This window comes from Sinocyclocheilus rhinocerous, unplaced genomic scaffold (assembly GCF_001515625.1).
Source record: "Sinocyclocheilus rhinocerous isolate Xijiao unplaced genomic scaffold, SAMN03320098_v1.1 scaffold1413, whole genome shotgun sequence".
NCBI lineage: Eukaryota > Metazoa > Chordata > Actinopteri > Cypriniformes > Cyprinidae > Sinocyclocheilus > Sinocyclocheilus rhinocerous.
Genome location: NW_015639297.1, coordinates 1,156,325 through 1,172,692, shown reverse-complemented (window position 1 = coordinate 1,172,692; position 16,368 = coordinate 1,156,325). Strand labels below are relative to the sequence as shown.

The following is a 16,368-nucleotide window of genomic DNA, read 5'->3' as shown; positions in this document are numbered from 1 at the left end:
TATTCTGCAGTTCTTCCCTGCTGTACCGAATATCTATACTTTTCAAAGTATCATATCGAAGTTAGAAATTCAAATATTGTGAAAAAATTCATTTTGTAGGGTGCCACAAATTTGTTAAAATTTCCAAAGGGTGCCGCGACTAAAGAAAGGTTGGGAAACACTGGTCTACTCTAGGCAATTGGTAAATTGCAGTTTCAGGCACTATAAAATGTCCAGCTCAACAACACTAACATGTGTTGAAGGAAACAAATGTATCTTCTGATTTTGTAGTGGTGTTGTTAAGGTGGTTAGAGGGCGGTGGTTTTTTATGCGCTGAATATGGAGGGTACTACTGTCCAACTCTTAAGGTGTAATATTTTGTTGTATTTTGCATTTTTATGTGTGTTTTCTATAACACAAAAATGTGTTTGACAAGTGTTTTTTTTTTTTTGCAGGTTTTCTTTAGCACTTCTTAGCTTTTGTGTCCACTGTTGTGGTACGTCTTATTCAGTCAAGTTCCACAATTACAGTTTGTCTAGATGTCTGTTTGTGTCTTTTGTACTTGTTTTAGTTGGTGGCTTTAGCAGTGGAGGTTTTCCTGGATACTATGAGCCTGGCCTCCCTATGCAGGACGATGTGAAGCCACAAAGTTCCAGCTGGTATGGCCAAGGAGATGCATCAGGCCACTAAGGTCCAAGAATATCACTTACAGTGCTGCAGTTAAGGATGTATATAGCAGTCTAAGCTATAGTCCTCAAACTGGCTCCTATGGCTCTGGTCCAATAACAAGTGTATATAACCTTGCTTCTGAATCTGATGGTAGAAGGCAAACTCAAGGCTCACTGATATCTTCAGCTGGTAGTGGCAGGTTTGATTCTGGTTCTCTGGCCGCTGGACTGAATACAAGTGTAAACAGTGAGTCCAAGCCAGCACAGCTTAATTATCAAACTCTTGTGCAGACTAGCAATGAGTCTGTGGCCTCTAGTAACCAGCAACCAGTGCAGACTGGCTCCCAGTCCAGTGGCCAACAGTTAGCTAGTGCCCAATCATTTGTCAATCCCAGAGAAGTAGACTTCAAGTTGTTTCCAAGCTATTTTCAGGTGGCAGGCCAATTCTGACCAAGTTTTGGCCAGCAGTCGGTTCAAGCCAGTTACCAGTCTGTGGCCCAGCCTAGTGTCCAACATCCAGCACAAGCCATCTACCAATCTGTGGCAGAGCTTGGTGTCCAACAACCTGCCCAAGCCAGCTACCAGCCTGTGGCCCATCCCAGTGACTAGCAACCAGCACAAGCCAGCTACCAGTTTCTTTTCAAGCCCAATGTTCAACGACCAGCCCAAGCCCATTACCAGTCTGTGCCCCAGCATAGTGTACAACAAGAACAGGCTCGTTACCAGGCTCCATGACAATCTGGCAGCCTACAGTCAGCACAAGCCATCTACCAGTCTTTTTCCCAGCCCAGTAGCCCATTGTCAGCACAAACCAGGTACCAGGATGTGTCCCAGCCTAGTGGACAACCAGGAAAAGCTCTTTACCATGCTCCATCACAACCCAGCGGCCTGCAGTCAGTACAAGCCAGCTACCAGTCAGCTAAAGCTCATTACCAATCTGTGTTCCAGCCCAGTAGCCTGCAGTTAGCACAAGCTCGCTACCAGTCTGAGTACCAGGCCAGCATTGAACAACCAGGACAGGCTCATTACCAGACTGTGTTACAACCAAGTGGCCTGCAGTCAGCACACGGCAGCTACCAGTCAGTTAAAGCCCGTCATCAGTCTGTGTCCCAGCCAAGTGGCTTGCAATCCGCACAAGCCAGCTACCAGTCAGTGCACTCCAGGTTTCAGGCACCAATTTATAAGCCCACATCTCAGCTGGCCCACACTGGGTTTCAGCTCTCTATGCCACAAGAGTCAAGTTTCCAGTCTCTCTTCAGTCTTGATTCCCAGTCCCTGGAGCAAGCCAGTAATGTGTTTATTCCTTCTGGCTTCGAGACTTTGTTGCTGTCTCTTCAACATGGCTTTCAGGATCCAAAACCACTGCTTTCCCAACCTACTCAAAGCAAGAGTTTGTCTTCAGGTGTGAGGCGTTTGCAACAAGTGAATTCATAGCTGCATAACTGATGTCTTTCATGGATTAATGTTTTTTTTTTTTTTCAAAATAACACAAAATGTGGTTTTGGTCTTCACTGGCTTTATCAATTTAAATGTGCAGTAGACTCGATTGTGGTCTACAAACTATATATGGACTAAAGTTTTCACTGTAATTTCCACTATCAAATAAAACCCCATAAACATCTATTACTTGCATTAAGACGGTGACAGTCTGACACTACAGTGCCCCCTTTTCTAAGACCTGTCAGACCCACACACACGATGCAAAAACATGACTTAAGTATTCATTAATTAGTTCCCCACAGGATTTTACATTCAAATTAGAAGCAAACATTGGCAAAATTATTGGAGATGATTTATTAAAACATTAAACAAATACACCAGGGCTGTCCAAACTCGGTGTTGGAGCTAAACTCTGCAGGACACCGGCCCTCCAGGACCGAGTTTGGACAGCCCTGAAATACACTGAGTACAAAGTAAAATGACGGTAGTTCATTTATCTGTTTTTGATATTCTTATCACTGCAGAATAACAATACTGTTTACTGTTTTTTTTTTTTTCCACAGCTGTTTAGAGACCAGGACAAAGATCTCTCTGGTCAAAAGTAGTCTAAAGACATCTCACATGTTATGCGTTCGTTGCAACAAAGGTGTCTTGACCAGGGTCTTTTGGTAGCTTTTGAAGCCTAGTGTACTTGACTGAAAAGACTTCTAATATTAGACTGAAGCTTTTTAATTACTTCATACATTCATTTTGGCTTCAGTTTGATTGCCTTTAAATAGAGCTTAATGTCAGTATCAATACTGTGATAAAAAGTACAAATGAAATGGTGTAAACTCATCACACAGGATTAAAACAAAACTTAATTTCACAACACATTTTATGCTGCTGACACTCTCTTTATAACCTTGGATTTAAGATCCCTTGACTCTTGAGGCTGTCTTTGTGTTTCATTGAAATCATGAGTTTTTTCTAGCGCAAGTGTGCGTGTGAACATTTAACTGCATTTTTTCCACATTCATAGTTTATACAAAAATGATCATCATCATGAACCCCTTAAGTTAAAACTACTGCAAAAAAAGCTATGATCACGTTTACGGTCAGCCATGACACTTCAGTGCCATTTACATTGATGCTGAGATGCAGAATACAAACAAAATACGTTGTCTACATTAATTAACATGACATACCACAGACTGAAACTGAGTATACAAGTTATTTAAAGAGGTTTCTACTGCGTTTGAAATGGCCCATAAGAGATGCCGTCTCTATGGAAACATCTGATCTCCATATAAAGTGCGCTGCTTAAAAACAGATACACAAGGCATATTATTTCAAATTGAAACAAAAAACAATTCATATCCACACCACTTATGGCACCAGAACAATCATGTCAATACTATCCATAAGCTTGGCCTAGTAAAACCAACGCACTTAGGGTCCAAGTTTTCAGCAATTCACAAAATGTCAAGCAAAATGCATCTGACAATAAAAGGATATGATATTAATAATACAAAATGGGGAGCATTAAGTTTACAAATTAAAAACATCTGAATGTGAGGAATTCAAGAACATGGTTGAAACAATGCACAAATCTCCCTGTGGAACATAATTCAGAAATTAAAAACAGAAATATTCCAGACATGCTGTTGATTGCATGAATATAATATAATAAAAGTACATAACAATAATAGAATATAATTTCAACATTTCCAGGCTTATGGAATTGTGGGCAGAGTTTGCTCCATGTTAAAAGTCTGTATAATTATCCCATATATTTCCATTGCAAATTAATTTCTTGAAATGGTTTTGTTTTGTTTTTTACAAACCAAGGGACATATCAAAATATTTTTGAAGTATTCAACAGCTTGCCAGATGATTTTAATAGCGTTCACGTTGCATTTAAAATGAAACATTCCATTAAAGTTGTGTTAATTTTTTTCAAGATTTTCAAACGATCAGCTCATAGTTCATGAAACATTTCATTTGCCATTGATTTAATACTGCTCTATCCTTTCAAGGTGCAATTTTTGTGAGTATTATTTAGTAGGTCATGTGATCTAACGCGAGGCAGTTCAACTCCATGTGAATAAGCTTTTTCTTAGTATACTGATAATTTTAAGCGTACACTCTTTTTTTTCAAAATTTTTACAAATGAAAAAATTACTGAGAGCACCTTTTTAACCTTCATGGTCAACTCTATTTTTCTCTTTAAAGAGGAATGTAAACTTAAAAAACAATCCAGTACAATTCAAAAAGCAAACATTAGTTGTGACGTACTGTAAAATCATCTTAAGTTTTCCAGAGAAAATGACAGTCATTGCACTATTCTGTCTTTAGATGCACTACACAGCAATAACCTGCAGGGGCAGCAACAATACACAATCCATGAGCAGAGCCAGGAGCAAAGCACAGGCTGTAGAGGTGGGACGTCCAGTCCTTGAACTGGCCAGAAAGTAGTTGCACCTCCAGATGGCTCATTAGCAGAGATGAAAATGTCCTTCATGGCCAAGAAAAACAAGTCATGATGCAAAAATAATAATTCTAATAATAATTAAAAAAAAACTAAAGAGGACTGTGAGAACAATGGTGCCCTCTTCATAAGCGTCCTTAGTCTCTCCTTAATCGATCAAGACTTTCGTATCGCAGAAGTTGAAAAAGAATGAAAGAGAACTGAACTCTGCTGAATAAAACTTACAGGCGTGTACAAGTACAGATTCTGAAAGACAAAAGTACAACTGATAAGGTTTGCTGTTTAATATTCATAGTTTAGAGGAGTTCTCCACAGTTTTGTCCATAGGTATTGTACAGAAAGAGTACGGAATGGCTGCGTGCTAGTCCTCAATGCATATAACATCGCTAGGCTTGCCTGATTTCAAATCAGGTGTGGCCACATCTCGCAGAGCATCACTGGACTTCTTCTCTAGGTGGCTGGTTGGGGTTGGAGGTCCGTTTGAGGACACTAAGAAGAAGAAAACAGAAGCATGATATTTCTATATATTAAATCTATTTAAAGGGGTCATATGATGCGATTTAAATTTTTCCTTTCTCTTTGGAGTGTTACAAGCTCTTAGTACATAAAGAAGATCTGTAAAGTTGCAAAGACTAAAGTCTCAAATCCAAAGAGATATTCTTTATAAAAGTTAAGAGTCAACCACGCCTACCTAAAACGGCTCACTACAATGCCGGCTGTTCTTACTCACAGACTGTAAGTACGTTTTCATTTTTAAAGAATTTGCCACTGATGATTCAAACGCGAGTTTTGAGCAGTGTAGAGTAGCGTTTGTAGTTTGTAATTTCTCCGATCACAAATTCAGACATGGTTTTATGTTTACTCGGCGCGATGCAATGCAACACGTAAAAAGACAGTATAAGTCGTTATAATCCGTAATTATGTCCTCACTGGATGCAACAAATGCCTCATTTATAATGGGTTTTAATGTTTTTGTCTCGTCGCTCTGGCCGGGACAAGGCATCACAATATGGCAAGGGGCGTAACATTTCCGTCACACACTTGAGGTATTCGGCCAATCACAACGCACTGGATAGCTGGCCAATCAGAGCACACCTCGCTTTTCAGACCGATGAGCTTTGTAAAAATCGACGCGTTTCAGAAAGACGGGGCATAGAGGAGAAACAATAATGTACAGTATGTGGAAAATAATGTGCTTTTTTAACCTTAAACCGCATAAACACATTTCATTACACCAAATACACAAAATAATGTTCTTTTTAGCAACATCATATGATCCCTTTAATTACTTTCTCAATCAGCTAAATCTTATTCTCAGACTGCTTGCCCACAGTGTTATATTATTATTATTTGTATACTATTATAGAATGTATTAATATTTAGATTTAGCTTTTGTCTTGATATTTTCATTGTATTAATATTTTGATTTACATTCTAAATGTAAAATAATAGCAGAGTCCATGCAACTACTATAACAAAAACGACACATACATACATATAATAAACAGAATGTAATTGTTTATTTTATTTTATTTATTTAACCTTTATTTAACCAGGCAAGTCAATTAAGTTCTTGTTTTCAATTACAGCCTGAGAGGATAATTAATATCTCCTGAGAAACATACAACAAACATACATTACAGTACATAAAACACATATATATATATAAAAAACAAATCTCAGTTAAAACATTTATAGGTTGAGGTAAGAGCACTGGCTAGTAATTTTTACATACCGGAATAATATGCACATACTGCATTATATCGAGCTTTGGTGTGGACGTTGATACAGTTATCGCTACAGTTATCTTTATAGTTATTGTCTTGGTGAGAACAGGCCTTAAATGATGACAAATTGTTCATTTTTGGGTGAACTGTTCCTTTAACCAGACCACTAGGTTTTTGATTATATGCGCTCTTCATTTCAAAGCTAATGTAGGCCACTAACCGCTGAGGTACGGCCCCAGGGGCATCTGGCTGTAGTTCACCATCGCAGTGCCTCCAGGTCCACGGAAACCTCCGGCGAAACCGCTATTATACATCTGAGAACAGCCGAAAGAGCCCTGAGGGAAAGGCTGAGGGGAGATGAAACAGAACATTCTTATATGAAGGTTCATCCACATGAGGCCCATCTATTATTCATCTTATATGGATTACACATATGGCAAAAGACGTGTCACGCTGACCTGCTGAGGTGGCGGCTCGTTGCCCCGGCTGGTGAGTCTGCTGAGGATGCCCCGCTCTGACATCTGGAGCCGGGCCGACACGGGTGGGACCCGCGAAAGCATAGAGGGCAACCGCGTCACATCAGCCTTCATATCGCTTAACAGCTCCTCCAGCTGATTCAACACTGAAACAACACCAGTGAACATCAAAGAAAAAAGGTTGTTTTGTTTTGAAAGAAATTAATATTCACTTTGCACTTAAAGTACTCATTATTACTAACAGTATTCAGCTAGGATCCATTAAATTGATTAAAGGTGACAGTACAGACATTTATAATGTTTTATTTTTTCAATTAATCAAAGAATCCCCCCAAAAAACAAAGCATTCACAAAACTATTAATCAGCACAACTGTTTTTAACTTTTTTTTTGGAAACATTAATAATTTTACTTAGCATGGATGCATTAAATTGATCAAATAGGTAGTAAAGACATTTATAATATTACAAAAGATCTCTATTTCAAATAAATGTTCTTTTAAACTTTCTTTTTTTAAAGTATCCTGGAAAAAATGCATCACATTAAGCAGCACAACATAATAATATTGATAATAATAAGAAATGTTTCTTCAGCAGCAAATCAGCATATTAAAATGACGAAGGCTCATGTGACACTGAAGACTGAATAAAGGCTGCTAATAATTCAGCTTTGCCATCACAGGAATTAATTACATTTTAAAATATATTATGACAGAAACAGTTTTTTTTTTTTTTAACTGTATTACTATTTCACTCTATTGTTGTTTTTACTGTACTTTTGATCAAATAAATCCAGCCTTGGAGAGCATAAGAGAATTAACAAATCGTTTGAACAGTAATGTACATTTAGTTTATGTTCGGTTGATAAAGCTATTGTTATTAACAGCAAGCAACATGGGGCAGTTCCAAGCATCAGGGTGTTTATTATATTTTTAGAAAATGACCTTTGTGCAGCACAGCATTGGCTGGCTTGTTACCAGCCAGTGACTCTTTGGAGAGGTGCTGATGGGACTCAGCCAGGCACTCCACCTCTGTGAAACGTGTGTTGAGGGCCATGGTGGGGTGACTGGGATCCTGAGTCATATTCAGGTATGCCGCGCGCCGAAGCTGCTCCTCAATTACCAAAGCCTGTTCCAGGAGCTAAAATGTGAATGAAGAATGTGTGAATATAAAGATTATTTTGAATGAATTCAAATAAAACACACAATAATGTGTACCTTAAAACGTCTGGCAAGAAATTTATTCTTCATTTCTAAGTAGTTCCCTTTGTGCATTTCAGTCTTGAAAGGCTCATTGAGGATGGTGTACCGTGGGTCGTTCTGAATGTCCTGCCAGCGGGCATAGCCATGTCTGAGAGCACCTGGTTAAAGATTTGCTTCATATACTGAAAATGCTTTACTCAATATTACAATGAAGCACACAACCTGAAGTGGCAAAGATCTTGTACTGGAAAACAGCACTTTAAATGCTGAATAAGTTGGGTGAAATATTTTTGAATATATATACAGTGGTGGCCAAAATTATTAGAACACCATCATTTTCATCAGCTAAAAAATGGTTTAAAGTCAGTTATTTCTATCTTGTGCTATAGTGTGTCAGTAGGAAATATCAGTTTACATTTCCAGACATTCATTTTGCCATTAATTGTAATAATCCAGTCAGTAATTATTTTTTTTAGAATAAAAAATGAATACTTTTATTCAGTTTATTCACTTTTATTTATGCATTGAGTTGATCAAAAAAGTAAAGACATTTATGTTACAAAATATTTCTATTTCAAATAAATGCTGTTCTTTAGAACCTTCTATTCATTAAATAATCACTTCATAATCAATTGAAATTTTTGGTCTCCTTGTATTTCTCCATTCTATTTATTCAAACAGGCACATCACAATCATTTATGTTCACAACTTCTTAAAAGTCCTAAAGAGAAAAAAAAGAAATCAAAAGAAAAGAATAGAACAAAAACAACTGAAAAAAAATTATTTGAGATTATTAAAGGAATAATAAGACAGCTCAAATGTGCAATGGAAGGAACAGTGAGGATACGTTACGATGCCAGCTAGCAGCCAGTAGTCATGGCGACGGTGCCAGATGTCGTACATTTTGCCAGATGACACAGCTGCGCGTTCCTCGTTCTGCCATAGCGTGTGTAATTCTGAACACACATAAACACTCATGCACATCCATGCATTCTTTATCTCTCCTATCATTCACCAGAGTTTTTAATCTGCTGTCCATGATACAATACGTGACCAATGTGTTGACGCCCGTTGAAGCGAGACAGCAAATCAGAACAACGTCAATAAGACTACAACTCACCTGTGAATCCTCCATCTGCGATGTTAAACATGAAACGAGTCTTGATGCTGTTCTTGTCATCTCTGTGGCTCTCATCCACGTCGTCCCTCGTGTCTTTCTCTCCATTCAGTTGGTTCTCAGGGGGGTCTTCAGATTTTAAATCATCAGGAATGGCTGCAGAAACTACAGAGTTTGACAAAGCAGAGAGGTTGGTACTCTACTTTTCATGAATAGGGTACACATTGGTGTTCAGTTCATTTTTTAAGCCTTAAGGTTTAGATCTTTTTATTATTAAACTGACATAGAAATCTCATTCCTATTTGTACACAAATTTTAGCATTGACAACATGTCAAGCTTTCATTAATGGGAACAATTCATTTATCTAAAAAACTTTATTTTATATTTTTATTTGATCATTTATCAAATTTATATTTATTTTCTAAATGTTGTCTATTAAATTTGGATGTCTGTTTAATTTTTAATGCTAGAAAAATACAAAAATCACAAAAAATCATCTAAACTTAGACATTCTTTGATAACAGCGGTTCTGTGCATAAAAAATGCACAGAAAATGAATAAAACAAAACATTTAACAAACAACATTTTCTGAAGTTTTAGCACCTCCTTTGACTGACATTTACATTTGTTGAAAAAAAAAAAAGGTTTAGGCCCAGTTTTGTACCCATTTAGTGGAAAATGTGTTTTTTAAGGTGCCAATTTGAAGATAAAATGGATCTGGAATCTCGACCACTCCTTTTATTCTGTTTCTGGAAGTATAATAAACAAATACCACAAATACTGACCTGGTTTTTGCTCCTTATCATCTATTTTTGCTGGGCTGGGTTTATTTTCCCCTCTCTCCGGAGAAGTTTCTTTCCCTTTACCACAGTCTTGAATAAACAAAATATTTTAATATTTTGTTTATTGAGAGAAATGTTTTATAGAACCATTATATGCATGGTCTAGAACCCTCACCTAAAGGTGTCTGATTGGCTGACTGCTCACTAGGTTTATTAAGCGGCGATGGCTCTGAATGGACAATTGGGGTGTCATTCTTCTCGGTCTCTTCCATTCCTTTTCCTTCTGGACTTCCGCTTTTTGGTTCTTCTCCCTCATTGGTTTTCTCTGGTGCAGTGGAGGGTTCTGGCATAACTGGCTGCTGTAATAAGATAGAGATTTTAATAAGGACAAGAAAAATAAAAAACAGAAAAAAATATATTTCTGGATGACTTCAGTCTGACCTCAGGGTCCAGCGATTTGGTACTCTCTGGTTCTGTAATCTCCTTGTCTTCTTGAGAACCGGACACTGACCCTGTCTTTTCTGTAAAAACAAATATTACGGTCTAGTTAACCACAAACAACCAGCATTTCATTGAGTAGTGAACATATACACACACACACACACTTGGGCTGGGTTTTGGGACAAATTTCATGATTCGATTTGCTTTTGATTCCCAAGTTTGTGATTCAATTTCGATATCAATTATTTTGGATATATATCAGGTACAATATATAGCAAATTTTCTCCAGGGAAAAAAAACAACTAACGAGTCAGGTTGTAATACTAACTTTATAATTACATAATTATATTTCTTCAATTTGTTTTTGAAATATAAACATTTAAATGGTGGCTGTCATAAAAACTTGACAAATTTATTCAGTAAATATTGAAAAACAGTAAAAATTATAATGAATATGTCATATGGTGCATATATTCAGTAAAATGAGGTAAATGTGACGTTATGTGACATTCTGTTGTTTACAAGCTGTTATATTGACTTCTTTCCGTGGTTGAAACACTGATTGAGTGACAGATTTTATTGTTTGAACATTGTAAAACAAAATGACAGAATTTGAAATCTGAGACTTTGTTTTATATAAAAAGTAACAAAACACAAAGCTTACTGTGATTTATTGGATGGGAGGCATGCTACAATGTTCCGTTCATTAACTGAAAACAGGCTTGACTAATCGATTTTTGGGATTTAAGAATCGATAATGTTTCGTAAAGATGAGAATCGATTAAAAATTAGAAATATATATTTTTTACCCAGCCCTAACACACACACACACACACACGCACGCACACGCACACGCACACACACAACACACGTTGGTATTGGTGGTTTACGGGACTCTGCATAGACATAATGGTTGTTATACTGTACAAACTGTATTTTCTATCGCCCTACACCAACCCTACACCTGAACCTACCCTTTACAGAAAACTTTGTGCATTTTTAGATTTTCAACAAAAACAAAAAAACACCATTTAGTATGTTTTCTAAGCCTTTTGAATTACAGTACAGGGCAGTGTCCTCATAAACCACCCAAACCAGTGCACACTTTCACACACCTGAAGGAACAGGTGTGCTGGGTTGAGTCGGAACCGGACTGGCAGGAACAGGCGTATTGGGGTCCGATGAGACACTTTCAGTAAGTTTTTTCAGCTCCAATCCCACAGGAATCAAATCTGGTGTACTAAACTTCCCATTCACATGCTCAAACTCCTGAACCTACACACACATTCAAAGTGTTTTGTGTCAAATTTAATCAAATTTAAGCTGCTATTTTATTATTTTATATATATTATTTTATACAAAATAAGTTCAAATGCTCAATTAAAGGCACAATATGTAATTTTCGCCGCTAGAGGTATTCAAAATAAACAAATAGACAAAGGCGTAGTTTGATGCCGCCGTGACTGAGTGTGGAATCATGGGAGTTGTCGTCTTCATCCCCACAGCCGATGCAATCCGACGGGACTCGGGCAGAAATCTTGTTTATGGATGAGCTAATGATTTATTAACGTAGTAGAATGAAGCAGGGTGACAGGGTGAGGCTGAAAGCCGTCGAAGCGAAACGAGGCCGCTGAACGAGCGTGACACGCGGCTCGAAAGCAGCGGAGCTTTTATTATGCCACAGTCGACCACTTTCGCTCCTTCCGGTCGTGTGTATGTGGGGAAAAAAAGCAGCATTGTTTTATCATACTAGATACATTTGAAAGTTCTGTTATTATGCTACTCTGTGCGGTCGTCACCAGTCTATTAAAACGCACAACATATTAAAGCGTCTTTGGTGTTTCCATGTTTTCTACAAAACAAAACCGGGAATCGAGGGGTTATGACGTCATTGGCAGGCGACACAATGACACTATAGACATGCTCCGTGCCACTAGTTAAAATTGCTTATTTCTCTGGATTTAAACATTCTTCGAAACATTTGGGATAGTGTAAGTACACGAGTCAGCAAAATATATAACACTGTTCTAGTGGTTTTTGGATATTTTAATAAAAAAATCTTACATATTGTGCCATTAAGTACATAATGCCATAGAATGTTAAAGTACATAATTTTAATTAATCATAAATAAACAAATCAACTTCAAATTAGATATTTATATCCATCAAGTTAAAAACCAGTGCACATAAAATGCAGTAAGTAGTTCAACACCTTCTTGCGGACCAGAGACATGACACCAATCCGGGTGAGAACATGTTGGCGGGATATGCCTTCCCTCGGGACTCCATCTGCAAATGTCTCTGCTCCATCTGCCCCTGGCTCACACACCTATAAAAAGGTGTCTCATGACCAACGTGTCACACAAGAAACATTTCATGATGGGTAAAAGCAAAGAGCTTTCTCAAGACCTTCACAACCTTATTGTTGCAAAACATACTGATGGCATTGGTTACAGAAGGATTTCTATACTTCTGAATGTTCCAGTGAGCACTGTTGGGGCCATAATCCGGAAGTGGAATGAACATAATTTCACCATAAACCGGCCACGACCAAGTGCTCCTCGCAAGATTTCTGACAGAGCAGTGAAAAAAATTATCAGAAGAGTTTTCTGAGTTGTCTGAGATCTTCTGTGGGGGCATACCCCAGCGCATAATCGCATTCAGGAAGGCTTTCCGCTGCCGGGCGTTAAATCCCAAAACCTGAAATCCCAAAGGTAAATAGCCAAAGCTTCACCCGAAGCAAGGAATTACGCACAAACTCTCTCTTTTCACAATATTGTAAGAAGATTTACCTCTATGTTTCCACTAACTCTAGCCAGCAGCGGTGGCAATGGTTTGTCCCGATCGCTCTTCAACTGTCTGCGAGATTGTCTGCGTCCTCCTGGAGGTGCGTACCAAGTGCGATAAAAGTCAGTAAGATTTTTTAATGTTTTTGAAAGAAGTATCTTATGCTCATCAAGGCTACTCTTATTTCTTAAAAATGTACAATATTACGTGAAATAAATTTTAAATAACTGTGGTCCATTTTAGTTTTAGTCATTACTCCAGTCTTCAGTGTCACATGATCCTTCAGAAATCATTCTAATATTGCAGATTTATTGCTCAAGAAACATTTTTTTTTAACTGATATATTTTATAACATTATAAATTTAATGCATTCTTGCTGAATATAAGTTTATATTTCTTTCAGAGAATACAAATCATACTGACCCCAAAGTTTTAAACATTAGAGTGCGTGTGTGTTTATACATATATGATGATGCCTACCTTCAGGACGTTCCTCAAAATCTTCATCCTCATCCTCGGACCCGACGGAGTACTCAGATTGATTATCTGAAAGATCATCGTGCCACTCTGAGAACAGGATTGAGATGGAATGTTTGTAAACTCATATGCACAGTTTTATGCTGCGTTATAGCACAGTCAGCATCTGTGTTTGGGTACCTTGGTCCTCCTGAGAGGCGTCATTATAGTTGACCTGTTTGCGGATGCGTTTCCCTTTGCCCAGGTTCCGGGCTAAATTCTCCTGCTGCTGCTCGTAATGGTGCCTCAAGAGCTTCTCCCAGTAGTCTGGATCAACATTCTCTTCCTGCTTAATAATCTCCCTCTGGACCTCTTCCTGCAAGAACACACACACACAAATGCAGATCATATATCACGGGCCTATTATTGACTTTAATTAATCTAATTATATATATTTATTGTATACTAACAATAATCCTTTAACATCTGGGATTTGTATATGACATAATATAATTAGTTTTTTGTAATTATTTAGTCCCTTTATGAAGTTGGATGAAGCTTTTCCTTCATAATGCAGGGTTTTGTTCCAACACAGACTTACAAAAAGGACTGTGGTGGTGCAATGGTACAGTGATGGTATCAGATGATTAACAGTACATTGATATTATACTGAATGATTACAATATCCATATACCATGGTACTCCAAGGTACTTCAAAGCATACTATGCTCTATACAAATTCACACAAATCCACAAAATTTGACCTTTTGGACTTACTGTCTGTCATTCTGCCATTGCTAAAATCTGATCAGTTTGTTCTGACAGCTGTACATCTACACGGGTTGCTATAGTAAGGATGTTAGCACCAGCACAATCCCAGGAGATTTTCTCATACCGAAAGTCGCTGTCAGTGTGAAATGAGGATGGAAAACTGGAAATTTAGCTTTTGCCCATGTCTATAATGACGTCTCCCTTCAGGCGCATAAGAGAACAAGCGACATTTTACACATTCATGTCCAAAACCACTGACACTCACTCAGCATTTACTAGTGAATGTCACAAAAAAAGAAAAAGAGAGTGAAAATGAGCACATTCGAACACAGCTCCAAATGTTGTGTACTTTGTGTGACATTACATACCGCTCAAAAGTTTGGGTCAATACGATTTTTTAATGTTTTTGAAATTATAGGTTATATTTATTTGATAAAATACACAAAATACAGTAAAATTGTGAAATATTATTACAACTTAACATTTTTATATATTTTAAAATGTAATTTATTCCTGTGATGGCAAAGTGAAATTTTCAGCATCATTACTCCAGTCTTCAGTGTCACTTGATCCTTCAGAAATTATTCTTATATGATGATTTGCTGCACAAGAAACATTTCTTCTTATAATCAAAGTTGAAAACAGTTGTGCTGCTTAATGTGGTATATTTTTTCAAGCATACTTTATGAACAGAAAGTTCAAATATAAATATAAATCTTCTACAACATTATAAATATATTTACTGCCAATTTTGATCAATCTAATGCATCCTTACATAGTATTAATGTCTTTCGAAAAAATTGTACAGACCCCAAACTTTTGAATGGTAGTGTATGCATCAGGTCAAATTTTAAAGAAAAAAATAAAATGGGTTAAACATTGCATCGGAAGCTTTTTGTCTTTTCAGACTACAATCTGATTGCCTGCCTGAACAAAGTCATAGTGCTGCTGCCCCTAAACACAATACTAACTCCAAAACAACAGTCCAAGAAGCTTTTGTAAAAAAGCTGAAACTTGCACGGCTATGCCTTCTTGAGCATAGAAGAGTGAAAGAAAATGTAGTCTAAGGTATTCATTTTGAAAGGATTGACTAGCATTCATCTTTGATCCCTTGCTTAATAGAAAAAGGCATGAGGAACAGACAGTAAAGCATCTGTATCTCACCTCTCCGTCCTCCTCTCTCACAACATACTGAGCCACCTTGAATGAGCTCAGGTACTCGTTCATGTTCTGGATCTCTGTGTCTTCGGTGGCATCCTGGCTACGGTCCAGCAGTTTGGAAATGGCATTATCATCGTAGTGGATCACACTGCCCTCATCTCCTTCTTTATTATCTCCTGCTGAAGAGATTTAGGACATGAACTACTGGAATCCACAAAGTGTCTAAATGTTTATCTTAAACCACTTCAGCTCACCCATCGCTTTGGCAGCTTCCGCGTCATCTTTAAAAAGCTCCTCAGTGCCAAACTTGAGGATGTCGTCTAGTTCCTGTTTGGACATGGAGCCCGTCTTAGAGCCCAAGCCGGGACGCACCACCAGATGGGTTAACATCATCTTTCGCTTGGCTACCTGGGTAATACGCTCCTCTACGGATGCCCGAGTTACAAAGCGATAGATCATCACCTTTTTATTTTGCCCGATACGATGTGCCCTGCTAAATGCCTGCAAGGACAAAGAGAAAAGACAGATGAAAAGAAAGTGAAAGAAGAACACAGCAAGAAAAATAAAATCAATGATTAAATAATAGAGAGCTATAGATAAACACAGCATCGAAGTTTGTAATATAATATCTATTTATAACACAATGTATCACACACACATACATATATACTTCACTTTAAAGGGGTCATCGGATGCCCATTTTCCACAAGTTGATATGATTCTTTAGGGTCTTAATGAAAAGTCTGTTAACATAGTTTGGTTAAAATTTCTCAATGGTAGTTCTCAATGGTAGCTACCACTAAATATTGTAGAAACTTAATTTGCTGTAAAGTTGCTTTGCAATGATTTGTATCATGAAAAGCGCTGTACAAATAAACTTGAATTGAATTGA

At 37.6% G+C, this 16,368-nt stretch overlaps 1 protein-coding gene across 1 annotated transcript in view; it reads right to left on the bottom strand.

Moving 5' to 3' along the window:
• Positions 1–2,492: 2,492 nt before the first annotated feature.
• The window catches only part of chd5 (chromodomain helicase DNA binding protein 5), a 43,785-nt gene continuing 29,909 nt past the window's right edge, over positions 2,493–16,368 (bottom strand). The window contains exons 23-40 of the mRNA XM_016566785.1: positions 15,731–15,977; positions 15,480–15,652; positions 13,746–13,920; positions 13,569–13,655; positions 13,094–13,182; positions 12,894–13,001; positions 12,514–12,630; positions 11,417–11,576; positions 10,302–10,381; positions 10,036–10,219; positions 9,864–9,950; positions 9,081–9,242; positions 8,808–8,916; positions 7,976–8,108; positions 7,703–7,898; positions 6,743–6,906; positions 6,505–6,631; positions 2,493–5,046 (exon numbers count right to left, since the gene is read on the bottom strand). Of these exons, the coding sequence (XP_016422271.1) occupies positions 4,919–5,046; positions 6,505–6,631; positions 6,743–6,906; positions 7,703–7,898; positions 7,976–8,108; positions 8,808–8,916; positions 9,081–9,242; positions 9,864–9,950; positions 10,036–10,219; positions 10,302–10,381; positions 11,417–11,576; positions 12,514–12,630; positions 12,894–13,001; positions 13,094–13,182; positions 13,569–13,655; positions 13,746–13,920; positions 15,480–15,652; positions 15,731–15,977 (2,526 nt within the window). The 3' untranslated portion in view covers positions 2,493–4,918. The remainder of the gene's footprint in view (positions 5,047–6,504; positions 6,632–6,742; positions 6,907–7,702; positions 7,899–7,975; positions 8,109–8,807; positions 8,917–9,080; positions 9,243–9,863; positions 9,951–10,035; positions 10,220–10,301; positions 10,382–11,416; positions 11,577–12,513; positions 12,631–12,893; positions 13,002–13,093; positions 13,183–13,568; positions 13,656–13,745; positions 13,921–15,479; positions 15,653–15,730; positions 15,978–16,368) is intronic.